The following is a 21,250-nucleotide window of genomic DNA, read 5'->3' as shown; positions in this document are numbered from 1 at the left end:
TACATGTTAGACAACATCTGAATAACTCCTTACTAGATCAAAGAATTGGTAATGGTATACCTTATCATTAGTTATGTGATCTACCCATCTAATCTTCAGCATTCTTCTGTAGCACCACATTTCGAAAGCTTCTATTCTCTTCTTGTCTAAACTATTTATCGTCCATGTTTCACTTCCATACATGGCTACACTCCATACAAATACTTTCAGAAATGACTTCCTGACACTTAAATCTATACTCGATGTTAACAAATATCTCTCCTTCAGAAACGCTTTCCTTGCCATTGCAACTCTACATTTTATATCCTCTCTACTTTGATCATCATCAGTTATTTTGCTCCCCCAAATAGCAAAACTCCTTTACTACTTTAAGTGTCTCATTTCCTAATCTAATTCCCTCAGCATCGCCCAATTTAGTCCAACTACATTCCATTATCATCATTTTGCTTTTGTTGATGTTCATCTTATATCTTCCTTTCAAGACACTGTCTATTCTGTTCAACTGCTCTTCCAGATCCTTTGCTGTCTCTGACAGAATTACAATGTCATCGGTGAACCTCTAAGTTTTTATTTCTTCTCCATGGATTTTAATACCTACTCCGAATTTTTCTTTTGTTTCCTTTACTGCTTGCTCAATATGCAGACTGAATAACATTGGGGATAGGCTACAACCCTGTCTCACTCCCTTCCCAACCGCTGCTTCCCTTTCATGCCCCCTGACTCTTATAATTGCCATCTGGTTTCTGAACAAATTGTAAATAGCCTTTCATTCCCTGTATTTTACCCCTGCCACCTTCAGAATTTGAAAGAGAGTATTCCAGTCAACATTGTCAAAAGCTTTCTCTAAGTCTACAAATAGAAATGTAGGTTTGCCTTTCCTTAATCTTTCTTCTAAGATAAATCATAGGGTCAGTATTACCTGCCCCATTAAGGGATCTGACATTCTACGCTCCAATCCGTAGAATGCCAGTTTTCTTCTCCTGATAATGACATCCTCTTGAGTAGTCCCTGCTTGGAGATCCAAATGGGGAACTATTTTGCCTCCAGAATATTTTACCCCCATGAACCATGGACCTTGCCGTTGGTGGGGAGGCTTGTGTGCCTCAGTGATACAGATGGCCGTACCGTAGGTGCAACCACAAAGGAGGGGTATCTGTTGAGAGGCCAGACAAACGTGTGGTTCCTTAAGAGGGGCAGCAGCCTTTTCAGTAGTTGCAGGGGCAACAGTCTGGATGATTGACTGATCTGGCCTTGCAACACTAACCAAAACAGCCTTGCTGTGCTGGTACTGCGAATGGCTGAAAGCAAGGGGAAACTACAGCCGTAATTTTTCCCGAGGGCATGCAGCTTTACTGTATGGTTAAATGATGATGGCGTCCTCTTGGGTAAAATATTCTGGAGGTAAAATAGTCCCCCATTTGGATCTCCGGGCGGGGACTACTCAGGAGGACATTGTTATCAGGAGAAAGAAAGTGGCGTTCTACGGATCGGAGCGTGGAATGTCAGATGCCGTAATCGGGCAGGTAGGTTAGAAAATTTAAAAAGGATAATGGATAGGTTAAAGTTAGATATAGTGGGAATTAGTGAAGTTTGGTGGCAGGAGGAACAAGACTTTTGGTCAGGTGAATACAGGGTTATAAATACAAATTCACATAGGGGTAATGCAAGAGTAGGTTTAATAATGAATAAAAAATAGGAGTTGAGTAAGCTACTACAAACAGCATAGTGAACGCAATATTGTGGCCAAGATAGATACGAAGCCCATGCCTACTACAGTAGTACAAGTTTATATGCCAACTAGCTCTGCAGATGACGAAGAAATTGACAAAATGTATGATGAGATAAAAGAAATTATTCAGATAGTGAATGGAGACGAAAATTTAATAGTCATGGGTGACTGGAATTTGATAGTAAAAAAAGGAAGAGCAGGAAATGTGGTAGGGAATATGGATTGGGGGAGAGAAATGAAAGAGGAAGCCGTCTGGTAGAATTTTGCACAGAGCATAACTTAATCATAGCTAACACTTGGTTCAAGAATCATTAAAGAAGGTTGTATACATGGAAGAATCCTGGAGATACTAAAAGGTATCAAATAGATTATATAATGGTAAGACAGAGATTTAGGAACTAGGTTTTAAATTGTAAGACATTTCCAGCGGCAGATGTGTACTCTGACCACAATCTATTGGTTATGAACTGTAGATTAAAACTGAAGAAACTGCAAAAAGGTGGGAATTTAAGGAGATGGGACCTGGATAAACTAACTAAACCAGAGGTTGTACAGAGCTTCAGGGAGAGCATAAGGGAACAATTGACAGGAAAGGGGGAAAGAAATACAGTAGAGGAAGAATGGGTAGCTCTGAGGGATGAAGTAGTGAGGGCAGCAGAGGATCAAGTAGGTAAAAAGACAAGGGCTAGTAGAAATCCTTGGGTAACAGAAGAAATATTGAATTTAATTGATGAAAGGAGAAAATATAAAAATGCATTAAATGAACCAGGCAAAAGGGAATACAAACGTCTCAAAAATGAGATCGACAGGAAGTGCAAAATGGCTAAGCAGGGATGGCTAGAGGACAAATGTAAGGATGTAGAGGCTTATCTCACTACGGGTAACATAGATACTGCCTACAGGAAAATTAAAGAGAACTTTGGAGAAAAGAGAGCCACTTGTATGAATATCAAGAGCTTAGATGGAAACCCAGTTCTAAGCAAAGAAGGGAAAGCAGAAAGGTGGAAGGAGTATATAGAGGGTCTATACAAGGGCGATGTACTTGAGGACAATATTATGGAAATGGAAGAGGATGTAGATGAAGATGAAATGGGAGATACGATACTGTGTGAAGAGTATGACAGAGCACTGAAAGACCTGAGTCGAAACAAGGCCCCGGGAGTTGACAACATTCCATTGGAACTACTGACGGCCTTGGGAGAGCCAGTCCTGACAAAACTCTACCATCTGGTGAGCAAGATGTATGAGACAGGCAAAATACCGTCAGACTTCAAGAAGAATATAATAATTCCAATCCCAAAGAAAGCAGGTGTTGACAGATGTGAAAATTACTGAACTATCAGTTTAATAAGTCACAGCAGCAAAATACTAACGCGAATTCTTTACAGACGAATGGAAAAACTGGTAGAAACCGACCTCGGGGAAGATCAGTTTGGATTCCGTAAAAATGGTGGAACACGTGAGGCAATACTGACCCTACGACTTATCTTAGAAAATAGATTATGGAGAGGCAAACCTACATTTCTAGCATTTGTAGACTTACAGAAAGCTTTTGACAATGTTGACTGGAATACTCTCTTTCAAATTCTGAAGGTGGCAGGGGTAAAATACAGGGAGCGAAAGGCTATTTCCAATTTGTACAGAAACCAGATGGCAGTTATAAGAGTCGAGGGGCATGAAAGGGAAGCAGCGGTTGGGAAGGGAGTGAGACAGGGTTGTAGCCTGTCCCCGATGTTATTCAATCTGTATATTGAGCAAGCAGTAAAGGAAACAAAAGAAAAATTCGGAGTAGGTATTAAAGTACATAGAGAAGAAATAAAAATGTTGAGGTTTGCCGATGACATTGTAATTCTGTCAGAGACAGCAAAGTACTTGGAAGAGCAGTTGAATGGAATGGACAGTGTCTTGAAAGGAGGATATAAGATGAACATCAACAAAAGCAAAATGAGGATAATGGAATGTAGTCGAATTAAGTCGGGTGATGCTGAGGGAATTAGATTAGGAAATGAGCCACTTAATGTAGTAAAGGAGTTTTGCTATTTGGGGAGCAAAATAACTGATGATGGTCGAAGTAGAGAGGATATAAAATGTAGACTGGCAATGGCATGGAAAGCGTTTCTGAAGAAGAGAAATTTGTTAACATCGAGTATAGATTTAAGTGTCAGTAAGTCGTTTCTGAAGTGAAACATGAACGATAAATAGTTTAGACAAGAAGAGAATAGAAGCTTTCGAAATTTGGTGGTACAGAAGAATGCTGAAGATTAGATGGGTAGATCACATAACTAATGAGGAGGTATTGAATAGAATTGGGGAGAAGACGTGTTTGTGTCACAACTTGACAAGAAGAAGGGACCCATTGGTAGGCCATGTTCTGCGGCATCAAGGGATCACAAATTTAGCATTGGAGGGCAGTGTGGAGGGTAAAAATCGTAGAGGGAGACCAAGAGATGAATACACTAAGCAGATTCAGAAGGATGTAGGTTGCAGTAAGTACTAGGAGATGAAGAAGCTTGCACAGGATAGAGTAGCATGGAGAGCTGCATCAAACCAGTCTCAGGACTGAAGACAACAACAACAACAACAACAACATATTTTACCCAAGAGGACGCCATCATCATTTAACTGTACGGTAAAACTGCATGCCCTCGGGATAATTATGGCTGTAGTTTTCCCTTGGTTTCAGCCGTTTGCAGTACCAGCACAGCAAGGCCGTTTTGGTTATCGTTACAAGGCCAGATCAGCCAATCATCCAGAATGTTGCTCCTGAAACTACTGAAAAGGCTGCTGCCCCTCTTCAGGAACCAAACATTTGTCTGGTCTCTCAATAGATACCCCTCCGTTGTGGTTGCAGCTAAGGTATGGCTCTCTGTATCGCTGAGGCACGCAAGCCTCCCCACCAATGGCAAGGTCCATGGTTTGGTGTGTGAAGTTGGCTCAGAACAAGCTTTTGCAGAATTATGGGATGTGATTTATGCCTATATGTTATGATCAAAAATCTTTCCTATAGGAATCAACAAGGATTTTTCTAGTAGCAATTTTGTGGATATCAGCTCATTACATTTGTCCATGAATATCAGGAGACAGTAGATACCCTCTGTAGTGTCATGTTCCTTGAATTCAAGTTAGATAATGCTGCAAGTTATATGAGGTTATTTGAATTGTATGCTTTTGTTTATAGGAAAACAATAATGATAGAAAACTGTAGCAGACTGTAGAGGGTTGATACTTAGTGCAAAGACTAGCACCTAACAGTAAATTTTCAGTCACAATTGAAAATATCCACAGCTCTGTAGGTAGAGTGATTTGAGGTGGAACAACTAGAGAAAACTAGTTGTAGTAAAAGCAGATGCTGGACTGAGATTTAGTGGAAGATCCTAAGGAATCAGATCATTCATGAAGGAGATAATCGCCGCTGTGACTTACCAAACGGGAAAGCCTGGTAGATAGACACAATAAAAAACACACAAACACACAAGGGCTTGTGTCTGTGTATGTGCAGATGGATATGTGTGTGTGTGCGAGTGTATACCCGTCCTTTTTTCCCCCTAAGGTAAGTCTTTCCGCTCCCGGGATTGGAATGACTCCTTACCCTCTCCCTTAAAACCCACATCCTTTCGTCTTTCCCTCTCCTTCCCTCTTTCCTGACGAAGCAACTGTTGGTTGCGAAAGCTTGATATTTTGTGTGTGTGTTTTTTTATTGCGTCTATCTGCCAGCGCTTTCCCGTTTGGTAAGTCATGGAATATTTAATAAATATATGGACTTACTACATATCACCCTTACCCTTATGTACATGAATTCCCTTCTATCTAAACCTATCTGATCCAAAAATGTCACTGTTAACAATAAACAGATGTGCTCAGATGCACTCTTTATTACTGCTCTTACAACAAAATAGCTGAAGATAACTGGATCCATCCAGAAAGCTGCTTCATCTATTGCTAAATAAAATGCACCATTTTTAAATGATGATTCTGACATTTATTTATTTATTTGTTTTATTTGGTCCTGTGATATCTGGTGTTTATATATGACAAGTCAAAATATAATGCAAAGATAATCATTGCAAATTTTTCACTCAAGGACAGTACAGAAATTAACTATGATTTCACATTCAGTCCAAGGAACATTTACTTTCAACTACTAACAGTAAGAATGAGACTGTATACCCCTTACATAAAATTATTTCTAAAACAGAAATTAATCATGGTTGCACATTCAATATTATGGTGTTACAGGAACACATGAGAGTTAGTTAAAATCATACCTAACAGGAAATGTGGTGGCAATATGGAAGTAACCTGTATTAAGCTATCAATCATCATCCAATGGGAACTAATTACATGTGGTGTCCCACAAAGTTCAATCTTAGGAAACTTTCTTCAGTAACATTACCAGATGCTAAGTTTGTTTTGTTTGCAGCTGATGAAAACATTGTGACAAACAGCAAATTAAGTTTAATTTTATGAAGAGCTGTTAATGGCATTTTAATGGATATTAATAAATTTTTTCTAGACAATACTTTGCCCCTAAAGTTCAAAAAGAGACTGAATTAGTAATAGGTTTGCACCCAGATGTGTCTAAATTTGAGAATGAGCATGGTATTACTTGTTGGTTATTTATTTAGCGTGTGGCTTGATCACAAACAAATAATATTAACAACTATTGCAAACTACAAACTAATATTCAGGCCACAAATGTAATCTATTGGTCAGTCATCATCACCAGGAACTCCATTGGATCACCAGGGAAAGCTCTCAGAGAACATTCTTGAACAACATGGCAAACAGGCTGCTTTTCAATGCAACAGTCACAACTTTGTGAAATTATTTTCTTCTACTTGTGCAAAGAGTCAGCACATCTGCCAGTGTGGCATAAGTGTGCCATAGAACTTCTGAAGTACCTAAACAAATCTTTATTTGGAATTCAGATGTCAGTAGGTATAGATAATCCTTTGCTTACTATCATTCTATAATGTCATATTGGGTCATATCTCAGGGAAATTCATCAAGCTAAATAAAGTTTTCAGAGTCCAAATGTGTGTAATATGCATTATTTGTGGTATGTATTCAAGAACATCCTGCAGAGGTCTGTTCAAGGTACAGGGAATATTAACTACTTCTATGTAGTATATTACTAATAATATCAAATAATATGGGTTCTAGGTAAAATCTGACTTTTTGCACATATTCATTTGTATTAACGTCACTTCTGCAAGTAAGTCTTGGAAAATAATTAGCAGTTGTCAACACAGACGTGTGTGTGTGTGTGTGTGTGTGTGTGTGTGTGTGTGTGTGTGTGTGTGTGCGCGCGCGCGCGCGTGCGTGTGTTCAGAGGATTCCTCTGAAAGCTACAGTGTGTCAGAATTTTCCTTACTATGTTTTGTATTTTTATTTTTTCATGTCTTTTGCATCCTTGATGATCTCACTATGTAACAATCGAACCGAGAATGTATCTACCTATCCATCTTTGGGCATTTGTTTTCAGTTATATGAAGGGATTGGGTGGAATAGTTGAAGGTGCCTTCAGAGTCCAGCATCATTTACTTTTTGGATGGACCTCATTTTTTTCCTGCCTCTCCTAAATCTGCTGCTCCCAGAACTTAAATAGTTTCTCTGAGCAAATTTATATTGTTTTATACATTTGATTTCCATCACTGCACACAATAAATTGTACATATGCTTTCCTCACATCTGTGAGCAAATAATGTTATCTCAAAATGGAAGTTCATGTTCCATGTATTATTATAACATTCTGTGGAATAACGAAATATGGAAATCACTAGGATGTAGAAAGTGTCAAGTCACAATAAGGTTTCAAGCATTTAAAATATTATTTAACATAGAAGTTAAAACATTAAAGAAATAGTAAACTTCTGCTACAAGTAGTTTTCAGTTACGATATCACAAGTAAAAAATTCACAATCTGTGTTAAAATTTTTTGCAAATAATATAGTTTTCTCGGAGTGTAAGGTTACCAATAATGGCTTTGATATAAGTCATATGACAACCACTATGTATGTTAAACAGTTGTAAACATTTTATTATTGTGATGTGAAGATAACAATTATTTGTTGCTTTATTTGCTGAATTGTATCATCAGTTGAGTTGGGAATTGTAATTTAATATATACGTAAACATATGTAATGATAACCTGGACACATTCACATTCATGGCAAACTCACTGCTGTGCAGATACAGAATAAATAAATAAAAGTGTTTACTGATGCAAATTATGTTGAAATAATATATCTATTTTTGTACAGAGCTATTTTTATTTGTCTCTATGCAGATGAGACTTCTCTTCTAGTGGATAAAACACCAAGGAAACACCTGGAAACCTCTGATAACAGTGTATTTAACGATATCCTCGATTTCTGTATCTGTAATTGACTCACTTTGAATGTCAATTGACTGATTATGTACATTTTCATGTGACACAGAAAGAACAAGTGGACATAAATACGTAGTGAACTGCTCTTGGGTGTATCCACTGACAGAAAATTAAATCCGTCCTTCCACATCTCAGATCTAGCAAAAAGGCTTCATGCTGCAGTTTTTCCCTTATAATTGCATCATCTACACACAAAGGAAAAAAGCTTCTTACTTTGGGTATTTCCAAGTTTCCAAGCACTGTCATCTTTTGGCATCATCTTTTTGGGTAGTCAGTCCTTGGAAAAAAAGAAATTTTGCTGCTCAGAATAATTGTAATTATTATTATGAGTAGTGTTCAATCAAGACAGTCGTACAGGAAGCTTTTCTGTGGATGACAACTATTTACATTGATGTCTCAGACATATTCTCCCTTGTATGTTACATTAGCAAAACCCACTCTCTTTTCAAAGCCCATAGTGCATATCATGGACATAGTATGAGGCTGAAGACATCAAAAGTCTTTCTCTTAAAACACTGAAATTCAAGACTAAATTGAAAAAATACCTGTTGCAAAATTAATTGTACTCAATTAGTGAATTTCTTTTAGCATAAATGAGCATTTTGTTGTACAACTGAGCTGCCTGATTTAGTGCAAGCATTCATATAAATTATTTTTTGTCATAAAAGACTAATTTATTTTCCAATATTAAGATACTACTAATATCAATGTATCATAGTCTATGTGTAGATATTAATTCTGAAGTATTCTTGTATTATGCACCTTATTTATTTTCATGTATTATGACATAACATTAGATGGTATGTGTATTACCATGAATCTATCATACTGCACTCTACTGTATCCATTGTAAGTTTTATAAAAAATTTATGATAGTAAATAACTAAATATTGGAAATATGCTGACTTGTTCCATATCCTAGCAACTCTAATGTTGTTGGTATCAAAAGAACTCACAATAAAATTAAATAAACAAAATGTTTACTCTTGTCAAAAAGTATAGATCTGAAGGAATATATTGTACAGAATGTGGGTAGCATAGTAGAAGTAGATTGTCAAGGTGAACAAAAGTCATAAAAACCAAGAAAAATTTTGGTTATTATTGCAAATACAGGTTTCAAAGGATCTTCCAGGAAAAATATCATGTATGCCAGTCCTATGGAGAACAGGGTGGGTGGTAAGAAGTTAAAAGATGTTAAAAAGAATAGTAATGTTTCTGAGTGACTGCAGAATGTTAAGAAGAGACTGAGGCAGGAATAGACAGCATAAAACTGTCTGCCCTGTTGGATGACCAATTCTCAAGACAGGGTGTCAGAAGTGTCTCTTGGCAGGCAGGTGCGGGAGGCAGTCATATTGCCTCCCTCCTGTTCCTCTGTGCTGACTGATTGTTTATTCAAAGTATGCTGGACTAAGCAGCATCTTTGTACAGTTCTGTGCTGTCCTTCATCTTTGGTGTGTCAATTCAGCATGCATACAGAGGCACATGTAACTGACAGAATGACTGGGTTTTTGAATACTAGATCTAGGCAACATCGAAAGACATCAAAAATTATTAATTTCTTGGGGTTCATGTTTTGACTGACAACAGGAGTTGTGTGTACAATTACTGGGCTGTACAATATTGTGTTGTTACACAGTAGCGGGGACTTGGGGTGTATCAAATAATTTTCTTCAAGAAACACTTTTGTGCATAATGAAGATTTTATTTGCTTGATGCTTGTTGCCATGATACTATAAAACACAAATGAGTGGAAACAGTGAAAATATTGAGCTTTGACCATATCCTTGAAGCAGCTGCCTCTGTGGTACAAGTATCAAAAGTTGTTGCTCAATCTATTTTGAAAGTAAAGATTGTGCAAAAACAATTACAGTGGCTGTCAATAAGTAGTTTCAAATTTTAGAAAACCTAGTTGTCATTGTGTTTCATCACTGTATTTTCTGTTAACCTATACTTGAAATCTTTCTTAGTAAACTGTGTCTGGTAAACATCAGCATATCCAGGAGGTCTTAAAAGTAACATTCACAGAACTTTTAAGACTGGTTTTGAAGTATCCGTTAATTATAATAATGTATCATCTGCAAAGAAAGTGAATATGTCTGTCCAGATCAAAACTACAGAATCTCAATTCAGTAGCTCCCAAACACAATAATGGTGTTTCTCTGATACCGTATCTCACATAGTTTCTATTTATTTATTGTAGCTGTACATTTTAATATTTACCAACGGCCTTTATTTATTAAATACTGAATAGCATGTTACAATTGTAATATTTCTCTGCTTCTGTGAATTCAAGATTATACTGGGTGAAGAAAAAAATGCCGCAGTTGGAGGTTGGAATGCGATTCCTCATCCAAAATTGAGACAAAAATTTATCTAGAAAAATCAGATTGGGTGCATTTTGAAAATGCATGTAGGACAATGAGGAGCTGGCAACACTCTCCCATTGTGTAAAGTGTCAGAATGTACAGAGGAATGTGTATCACTCACTACTACCATACCAGCCATTGTAACTTATGGAATATACTGCTGGGACATCAAACTCACATCCACCATAGAGCTTTGGTATGAATCCTTGTCAGGCTCATTTTTTATTTTTTAGAGGTCCATTCCCTAGTTTTCATCATTTATAAGTAGGACATCATTTTGTCACATGGCAGAAGAGTACTGCTTGACAGTGGCATTCATTAAACTACATGCATGTGTCTACTACCACACAGTGCACAATTATAACTGATCCTGTGAAGTTCATGTAGGGTGGCTTCCTGATGGAGTACAATGCTGCACAGTACCCTCAAAGATGCCATCCCAATAAGAATGCATTTCATCACCTAGAGCAATGCCGTCAGGTAATCTTTGTCCACAAGTAATGGACATTGGTCATTCAAGGACTAGATCTACTACATAAACAGAGGTCATGATTGTTGATACCATTCATCAGTCACCTTAGCGAAGTACCTGTGTTATTGTGAGGCAGTTCCAGATACCTCAAAGACTTCCACAAGTAATGAGTATGTTGGGTTGGGACACTACGAATGTAGTGTGTGGACATACAAGGTGAGAATGTGAATCTCGCGGGAGCTGTGCGCGAAATAGTCCCTGCAGTCACACTATTGCAAGGCAGTTCCAGATACCTCAAAGACTGGTTGTTAAAGTGTTGCATGATGAAGAGCTGCAGCCGTCTCGTTGCATGTTAACTCAACATCAGTGGCCAGAAGACCACATTCAATGAGTGCAGTTTTGCGAATGGTTTTTGCACCAAGTGGAAGATAATGAACATTTTATAAATAATATAATATGGGCTGATGAATCTAACTTCACTTGTGAAGGTATTTTCAACCTCCACAACAACCATTGTTGGTCAGAACACAACCCAAATGTAACTCACGAAAGGGCTTTCAGGCACACTTTCACATAAACCTGTGGGCTGGAATCATGGGAGGAGTGCTTTTGGGCCCTTACCTATTGCCAGACAAGCTGAATATACCTCTGCACCATATGTTTCTTTGCAATACTTTACCTGATGCATTAGAAAATGTTCCACTTGGTATTCAGTGACAGCTAACACTTCAGCATGATGACACAGCACCACACTTTGGAATGAATGTGTGTAACTATTTAAATGAAGTGTTTCCAGAGAAAGTGATTGGTCATGGAGGTCCAGTGTTCTAGCCTCCGTGTTCCCTGGACCTTAATCCATGAGAGATTTATTTGAGGGAACACTTAAAGGAACAATTTTATAGTACTCCACTCATGGATTTACATGACTTAATAGCTCATGTGCATGGTGTTCCAGCAGTGGTGGATGCAGGTGTGTTGTGTGGGGTCCAGCAAAGTATGGTTCAGCAAGTGATAAAGTGCTTGCTAATGCAAGATGGTCACTTTGAACATCTTCTCTAAAGTGAACATTGCTGATACCTATACATGTCGGCTGTGTGAAGATATGCCTGAACGGCAAATGTACAGAAAGGAATTATTGTGCATAGCATAATGTGCAATCTAGTGTAGCCTACCTGGTATGTTTTTTGTACTTCATTGGATACAGATGATGTTACTGTATGCACTATAATTTTCTACTGGCTTTATCTGTGTCATGGATAAAACAAAGTGATCATTTCCATCTGTGAGAAGTTCATGTAATATCTTATGGTTTAAGTAAAGGTAACAGTTACAGAAAGAAATACAAAAGATACCACATTGTGGAGGTGTAAATAGGATACAGTTTGATGCTTTAATTGAAAAAAAAAATGATGTAAGGTGCAAATGTGACTCGAATATCAGTGAGTCTGCATATTGTTCCCCACTGCACTGCCTCATTTCACTGAGCTAATAGGACAGCTGCAGCACAGTGCATAGTTCATGCCAGCTATTCTTGGCCATGTTACATGCAGTTACAGTGTTGCCAGAGCCTCATTTTTTAAATTGCAGAACTATTAATCGTATTGATGAGGCTGGGTTTTGCTAGATGTAGTTTGTCTTGAATTGGGATGAGGAATAAAACAAGTGTGGCATTTTTCCTTCACCCCATATATACTTTAATTATTTCTGATGTTAAGTAAAGTAATTCTTTCTGGTTTCATAAAGTTTACTGTATCATTACAAAAACTAAGATTTAATGTTGCCTGATGTTTCAGTGTTTGTGTAATATGGACTGTGACTTATGTTGGGAAGTTTTATTTCCAGATCTGGATTTGATCCTCTAACTGTGCTTGCTGGACTTGCTTTCCTTGCTTTCCTGTTGCAAACGCTGTATGCACTATTGTACAGGACTCCACAGCCTAGTGCCATAACTCCAGTAGCTGTATCCCGTTCAGTGTCTCCAGGAATCTCAGACTTAATGGATAGGGTTTTAAGAGCAATACAAAAGTATGTAAGTATCCCTCATATTCATGTTATTTTTTTACATGGCTACAAGATTTTTATATTTATTCGAATAAAATATTGTCTCATCGTAGAAGTAATCAGTCAAGGTAAATAGATTGTACTGGACAGAAATTTGTTGTATTTCCTTTCCATTTCAACAGATAGTTCCATTAATAAAACATTATAAGGAGTAGATAAATAAAAAATCTACTCACCAAGTAGCAGCAGAACACACACTTAAAAGAAAGGTATATTAGGCAAGCTTTCGGAGCCAGTGACACCTTCTTCAGGCAGAAGGGTTGAAAGGGAAGGAAGTGGGTTAAGGAAAAGGACTGGAAAGGTCTAGGAAGAAAGGGTAGATTTTGGAGAACCGCAGGGATGAGAATGAAAGACTGATTACTGGGGACTGCATTGGAGGAGATTCAAAAACCTGAGAGCTTAAAGGTGAAGACAGGGTAATATGAAAGACAGAGGTTACTGCTAAAACATCATGTATGAGTTAATAAGGGTGAAAATCTAAGTGCATTGTACGTAACAGAGGTGGGAGGGCGATGGCAAAAAATGGAGAGCTAAGAAAATGAAAGATGTAGAAAACTAAAGCAGAGATAAGAAAGGAGTAGTTACTGTGAAGAAATGCTGAGATGGAGGAAATTAAAGTAAAAATAAAGTTAGGTGGGTGGTGAGAAACAAGGACATATAGCGCCTAGTTCCCACCTGCAGAGTTCTGAGACACTGGTGTCTGAGGGATGAACCCAGAGGGTGCATATGGTGAAACAGGCACCGAGGTCACGATTGACATGGTGTAGAGCATGCTCTGATACAGGATATTGTATGTTGCCAGTATATGCCCTCTGGCTATGCCCATTCATCCTAACTAATAATTTGGTGGTAATCATGCCGATGCAGACTCTTTAAAGCACTACACCACCATTCTTGCCTCAGCTTTCACTGGACATAATTACCCCAGCAGCCTAGTTCAAAAGCAGATTTCCCAGGCCATAACATAAGAGATCCACTCTGAGATTTTGCTCACCACACCTAGAATAATTTTTTGTTGCCCACCTAATCTCCACAATATTCTGGTCAGATCCTATGTTCCTTCTGTACCCATCTCCCTACCCTACATCTCCTAACCCTGTGACTGTCCCCACTGCAAGACTTGCCCTATGCACCCTCCTGCCACCACTTATACCAACACTGTAACAGGCAAAACATATACTACCAAAGGGAGAGTCACCTGTGAAACGACGCATCATATATCAGCTGTTATGGAAACACTGTTTGGCCTTTTATATCAGCATGATACCATCAAATTATCAGTTAGGATGAATGTGCATAGGCAGAGGGTGTATACTGGCAGCATGCTCTACAAAATGACAATCGAGATCTTGGTGCCTGTTTCACCACACTTGCCATTTGGCACTTTAGTTTTCTAGATCTTCTATTTTTTACATGTTATTTGCCATCCCCTCCCCACCTCTGTTATGTACAATACACTTAGCTTTACACTCTTATTAACTCACACAGGATGTTTTACCAATAATCTGTCTTGCATGTTACCCTGTCTTCACCTTTAAGCTCTCAGGTTTTCAAATCTCCTCCGGTGCAGTCCCCAACAATCAGTCTTTCCTTCTCGTCTTGTCCAGTAAGTCTCCCCTGACCTGCGGTTCTCGGGATGTTTTCCAAAATCCACCCCTGTTTCTTAGACCTGTCCAGTCCTTTTCCTTCACCCCTCTTCCTTCACCTTCAACCCTTCTGCCTGAAAAAGAGATACTGGCTCTGAAAGCTTCTCTAATTATAACTTTCTTTTATGTGTGTGTTCTACTGCAGCTTGGTGAGTAGATATTTTATCTATCCAGTTGCATTATATTCTCAAAAATTTATTTTTTCATTTTTACATTTTAAGGAGCATTCTTTGTAATATAATAATGTGAGGGTGACTCTGAGTTCTGGCTCCTTCCTGCAGTTCTTAACTTTCCTACTGATGGAAATATTACTATTTGCAACTATCAAAATTATCACCACCACCTCCAGTACTATATTTCCAATTCAAAAAGCCACGCGCATTTGCAGATTAGCTTCATCACTTATTATTGTCCTTCCTGACCCATTGCTTGTTTATCTTATGCCAGATGGCACCTCGAATTATGATAGCACCTTGAATGTGAAAACCAACCAAGACTGTTTTTCCTGAAATAATTCAAAACTAGTTTCTGTAAATCGAAACTGGTTGCCATAGCTCCCTGTCACAATGGAATGGAATAATTTTTTGAATTAGCTGCCACAAGGTCTTCTTCTTGCTCTCTTCCATGGGACATTTAATTCATTCATCATGATGTTCTGTTGATTCCATTAAGAACTAGAATCTTCAAAGGTGTGTAATGATGCAAGGTATACATTAACACATTAACAAAAAACGTGCATTAACGGTGCAGTGAGCCTTCAGGTATACAGCCAAGCTGTTGATTCCATTTTATGCACAATATTTCGACGAGCAATGCAATCGTGTTCTGCAGGTGACATGAGCTTTGTTGTTATGCATACTCATTGGGCGGAGTCTAGTCAGGCTACCATGTATTGTAGTTATTCTGCCACATGTTACAGCTGAGTTGAACTCCCAGCACCTGCTGTGCACTTTGATTCTCAGTTGTTTTTTGGAGCCTTCTCTGTTATTTCATGAAAGACACATTGTTTCAATGCTTTTCACCGCTGATGAATGAGATATTGAAGAAATCTTAATAAACTGAGTGCCAGACCCCCAAGCCTTGTTTAGACTGAAACCTCTATAGTGGGGTAACATTTATAGCAAATTGACACTACATACATCAAGCTGTTGTGCAGTATATTACAAGCCCTGCAGTGTGGGTAGAATATTGTGGCATCTGGGTTGTGACTTAAAGCATCAAAAGCCACTTGGAGAGAGTATCTTTGCTTGGCATCGGCTGAGTGAAGCATGACCATATAATGTAGCAAGAATTTTCCTGGATAGTCATTGCTCAAAATATTCAGACCAGAAGCTCTCTTGTCATTTGTGAAACTTGGGTGCCAGCCATAGCTGAGAGTAGTTGCTTGTGTGTGAGGTCATTGACCGCAATGATTATTAGCTGAGTTGTATCAAGCTGAAGTGCATTCACTGCCCAAGATAAGTCAAGAAGTTGTTAGGAAGTAACTGTAGCAAACTATGAGTGCATTATTAAAGAGTGTTAGGTGGCAGTGGCCAGAGTGAACAGTTGCATGTCTGCAAGGTCGCAGATGGCAATAATTATTAGCATGAGCTGTAGCAAGCTGAAATGCAGACACCTCTCAGAACATTTATGATTGGTAGTTGATAAAGTGTGTTATGAGGCCATAAAGTGATTAATATTATTATTCAACAGTGTTACATACTGATTAACACAGTTAGAGTGCTGTGTACCATTTTGTCTGTAATGTTAATAGTACTATGTCAGGATGTGCACCACTAAATAAATAGGCTTGCTGTAAATCAAACTGACGTGCCTTTTATTGAAAAGCAGATCCTCATTTTCCTATAATCGCAACAGTTCCCAGAGCACTTCACAAATGAAGCCATGACCAAGTGTAACATTCTGTCACAAGAAGGATGATCAACATTAAAAGAAGTCAGTGGAAATTAAGGACTCTGGTGCTTGCCTGATGCTGTACACATCCAAATACAGCCCTCATGTGTATGGGTAGACTGTTACCAACAGCCATTAGGGCATGGCTATTAGAGCTGAGCTGTTGCAACAGTTTATCAGGTTTTCTGATATTTTTATTTGAATAGACTCCTTAATTAAGCTGTCCCAGAAACTTGGCATTTGCACAAAAAAAACTAGTCTTGTTGTATTCATTTCGTATTTGAGACAATACTTAGCAAGAGCTGTTTTGTTTGATTATTTTAAGTCAGGTATGTGTCTGATGTTCTTGCAGCTCTCCTCAATTATTCTGACAGTTTGCACCTAAGATGACATGCCACATTTGTATGCAATACAGTATGCACACAGCTTTCAGAGATCTAGATTATTTTTAAGATGCCTTCCTGTGTGGGACTCATGAGTTGCATCAGCATAAAGGTTGTGACTAAGCGGCATATGGTAGTTTGAATCAGTACTGGAGGCGTGCTCAGCTAGCCGAAGTGATTAAGGCAACCACTCACAATAAGCAGAAATCTGGGTGTAAGACCTGGTCTGACACAAATTTTCATGTGTCACAAACAGCTGATGTCAGTGCATAGTCAAAGAATGTGAATTTATTTCATAAGGCATCCTTAAAATCACAAAATAAACTTTTATCTCTGCTGATGGAAGCAAAATACACAGGATGCTATAACACTGTAGCAGTCTACCATCTTCCCTGATATTGGGCCAGCATAAAACAGGTAAGTGATTCATGGCTAATTTTTTTCTTTCTCAGTGTTACCCTTTTTGTTGCTTCTGACTGCAGTGCCCATACACTTTGTTCATGTGAGAACCCATTGTTTTCAAACACTATTTGTAGTTGTAATAATACGGCAAGGCTCTCCTTGTCTGGCAGCATTTGAGCTCTATGGACCATTGTATTTAGTATATAATTTTTTTATTATGGAGGGTTTGGCTCAAGGCCTGGAGATAGAGAACAGTATGGGTGAGTTTTCTACACACAGTGTGGCCCACAGATCTAGCTGTTCTTTTCTTCACTAACATGTAGAGAAAAGTTCCATCAAGTATCTAGTTTTAGGATGGATAGGATTTAAATATTCCAGGAAGTTTTCATGTTTTTTTGTTTCCTGTGCCCACACCAAAATGTGTCGTTCATGTATTGAGAGAAAAAAATTGGTTTGTAATTGGAAGAATCTTGTGAGTTTACCTCAAAGTGTTCTGTATATGAACGAGCATATGGTATTGCAATGGGTCGGCTGTTAATCCCTGTCATAATGAAGAATGATATGTAACACTTTGAGGAAAACTCACTTGAATCCATCAAGTTAAAGCAAATATGTTTGTAGCGTGGGAACATGTGATGAAAAAAGTGAAAAGAGCCTGGAACATTTATGACGTGAAACTCTATCCAGCCTAATATAAAATTCATGATCATCTTGAAGAAGAGGGCCAGCTGTCTTTCCTCAGTGTGTGTACACTGTGGACCACATTGTATATAGGAAATGCACACAGATTTTTAACTCTGTGCCTTCAGATATTAACATCCCTCCCAAAGAAATTCCGTGCTAAAGACTCTTTTCCACAGAGCTCGCATGCTGTCAGAGAAGGAGGGCCTTACTAAAGAGTAATAGCACCTGCAAATAGTGTTCCAAAGGAATGGATACTGAAATTGACAAATTGTGTGTGTCTACAATGCCTGAGAAAGAAGTTGAGACGGAGGAAGAAGAAGAGAAAACAAGAATTGCGGATCTGGCCTAAAACAGCCCAGTATCTAGGATTATCAATATTTTGCTCCCATCAAATGATGCGAGCATCATTCTTTGTAATGTTAAAGAAGATCTAGGTCTCCAAAATACAGATGTGTACGAGATTCCATGCAGGTGTGACATGTGTTACATGAGGCAGACTATTAGAAGAGTTAAGGAATGGTACAAGGAACTTCAGTAACACACCTGACTTAAAGAACAAGCACTGCATTGTGTATAATCATAAAATGAAACACAATGAGACCAGTTTTGAGGTGCGAGGGTCCAGTCACTGGGACAGTGCAATAGAGCAGTATATTGAAATAAATGTGTTAGAAAACCTGATAAATTGGGATAGATGTTTCAATTTGAGCAAGGCTTGGGATCCACTCATCATCCAGCTAAGCTTCAAAGTGCTGAGAGAATGTGTGTTTTGGGGATAGAAGTACAGGCTCTGGAAAATAGATATGCATCAAAGGATGTAGAGAGCACAAGGAGTCGAAGTTGACTATAAATAGTGGTGCGACATTAACAATACTTCACAGTCTGGTTGGAGTCCAGGTAGTCAGTACACATAAAAATACATCTCGCATCATTTAAAGAAGACACAACTGGGTCGGTCAACAAAGTATTGTGCATAACTGGAACAACAACTGGGCTGTACACTCAAATACCTAAGAGATCACAAAAGACAAGAAAATTATAGAAACTTAATCTGTATGTCACATTAACAATAATCCACCACTATAATGTTCAGTGCTTTTTTTGCTTAGGCCACCAATATGTAATGAAGTAAACTAGAAAGACAGACACTTATTTGGGAAAAGCTGCTGCCTCCTCAGCCACATAACGTGACCGCTGTTTATCTTTTATTGTTAACTTAATATTTACTTGATTATGTTGGTGTAATTCAAAGAAAATAGTTATCCGCATCTGTAAATTTTGAGTCCTGTTTACAGAACATTATTACTTGTCATGGAGTTTATCCTGAGCACTACTACTTGGCATGTAGCTAACAAAACTTTTAAATTCTTGAATCTAGATAAAATTTATAGATATAGTAGTTAATGGGGTAAATTTTTAATTTTCTTGTGAACAGGTAAGGATTTTGAATTTTTGAAAGAAAACTCATAAGATCCTGCTACAATGGAACCAAAATTATGCATGTTAGATCAAGGAGGATGTAATAAACAGACTAGCTCAGGTACTGACTGTTTACAAAGATATCTCAAAAATGGTCTTATCAAGTCAGCACAAGATTTAAATACTGTGCTAGAAACACCATCACGACAAGAAAAATTACTTATTTTGACAACATAAGTATTTTTGTAATTTCCTTAGATCTTCTTGTTCTGTTGGCACTATGGCATGATTTTTGGATTGCAGTAACAAAACAATGAGTAACAAAGTGCAAATGGTAACTGTGAGAATTCAGTTGTATGCATTATAGCAGTGGTGCTCCTTAAATGTCATCCATGCCGAATCATATCTGCCAGTTTGAAAGTCTGGACCTGCTCTACATTGTCATTATTTTTGGGTGAAAAGGAGCCAGTGTCCTGTGATGGATGTCATTGCACCTTCAGGAATTTTGAAATTACTAAAATGTGAACAGCGGTCCAATGTCTTTTACTACAGTCTGAGGTAGTCACTCAATAACTAGTGTCTTAATTAATACTGTTAGGTTCACCGTTAGTGTCTTAGTTAATATTGTGAGGTTCACCTTAATGGTGGTGAAGTGGATGTTAACAATATAAGGAAAAGTGGACACACTATCCAACACTACCAGTTATGTGCATTTGAGGAGGGAAGCAGCAAAGTTTAGGCGTATTTTCCCTCATCAAAGCACCAGGCTAGAGATTGGGTACGATGTAGCTCATGAATCTTGTTTTTTTTACACACGTGTTACAGTAGGGGCCAGTCAGTTAAACATCTTTTATCACGCCAAGCTAATGTACAAATTGCAGTCTTTATGGAGATCACTTCTGAGTGATAGTTTTCCAAGTTTGAAAGTGTGCACTGATGTATGCAATTTGATAATTAGTTAAGGAAAATGTAAGTGTAATATAATGCAAAAGTCAAAATTTTTATTACTTTCACAGAAATGTGAAGGTTATCTTCATGTATTTTTGAGAGGAAGTGATTGAACGATAAACAAGAAAAATAGTTTGAAAATCATATTGTAATTGACTGATGATTTTGCTTTCTAATCACAAATAATTTTCTTTTGTTTCTTTTTTACAGGATGAATTAAACAATCAGCATGAACAAGACAGTTCTTGGTTTTTACCATATTTGAAAGCTGTCTCTGGCTTTATGTCAAATTTATGGTTCTCAGCTCAGAACAAAACCTGTTTTGAAAAGTCTTGTAAATTTCTCAGATATTATAATGAGAAGATCAAACAATAATACTTACAATGAGTATATTGTAATAGATTCTTTGTACTCGGCAGTAATTATGTCGGTAATGGCAAACACATAAAAATGGAATCAATCGTGTTCTGACTTCTGTGCAATCACAAGAGAAAACATGGTAAATAAAATGCCAGAATCCTAGCAACATATAAAAAGCATGATATACAGCTAACAAAAGCCACATAAAGAAGTTATCTATGTGGCTTAAACCAATGCAATGTGAAACAAATTAGCAAATAAAGAGACTTTAATTCACTGAACATAAGTACTTAATTCAGACACAGACCACCTTATTAAGCAGTGACCAAGAAAAGGTGGGGAGGGGGGGGGGGGGGCAGAAATTACTAGGATACAAACTGACTTATTTAACTAATAATATTTTTAAAGAATTTTGTGAACGAAGCAATAGTGACAGAGACTAAAAATTTAGAATTAGTAGCATGCTTTGCTGAAAAGTGAGTTTGCATCATGTTTA

At 37.9% G+C, this 21,250-nt stretch overlaps 1 protein-coding gene across 1 annotated transcript in view; it reads left to right on the top strand.

Moving 5' to 3' along the window:
* Window positions 1–20,810, top strand: part of LOC126260222 (uncharacterized) — a 34,347-nt gene extending 13,537 nt beyond the window's left edge. Inside the window, exons 2-3 of the mRNA XM_049957525.1 lie at window positions 12,801–12,987; window positions 20,605–20,810. Of these exons, the coding sequence (XP_049813482.1) occupies window positions 12,801–12,987; window positions 20,605–20,769 (352 nt within the window). The 3' untranslated portion in view covers window positions 20,770–20,810. The remainder of the gene's footprint in view (window positions 1–12,800; window positions 12,988–20,604) is intronic.
* Window positions 20,811–21,250: the final 440 nt, after the last annotated feature.

Source organism: Schistocerca nitens, chromosome 5 (assembly GCF_023898315.1).
Source record: "Schistocerca nitens isolate TAMUIC-IGC-003100 chromosome 5, iqSchNite1.1, whole genome shotgun sequence".
NCBI lineage: Eukaryota > Metazoa > Arthropoda > Insecta > Orthoptera > Acrididae > Schistocerca > Schistocerca nitens.
This window is presented reverse-complemented; position numbering and strand designations above follow the sequence as displayed.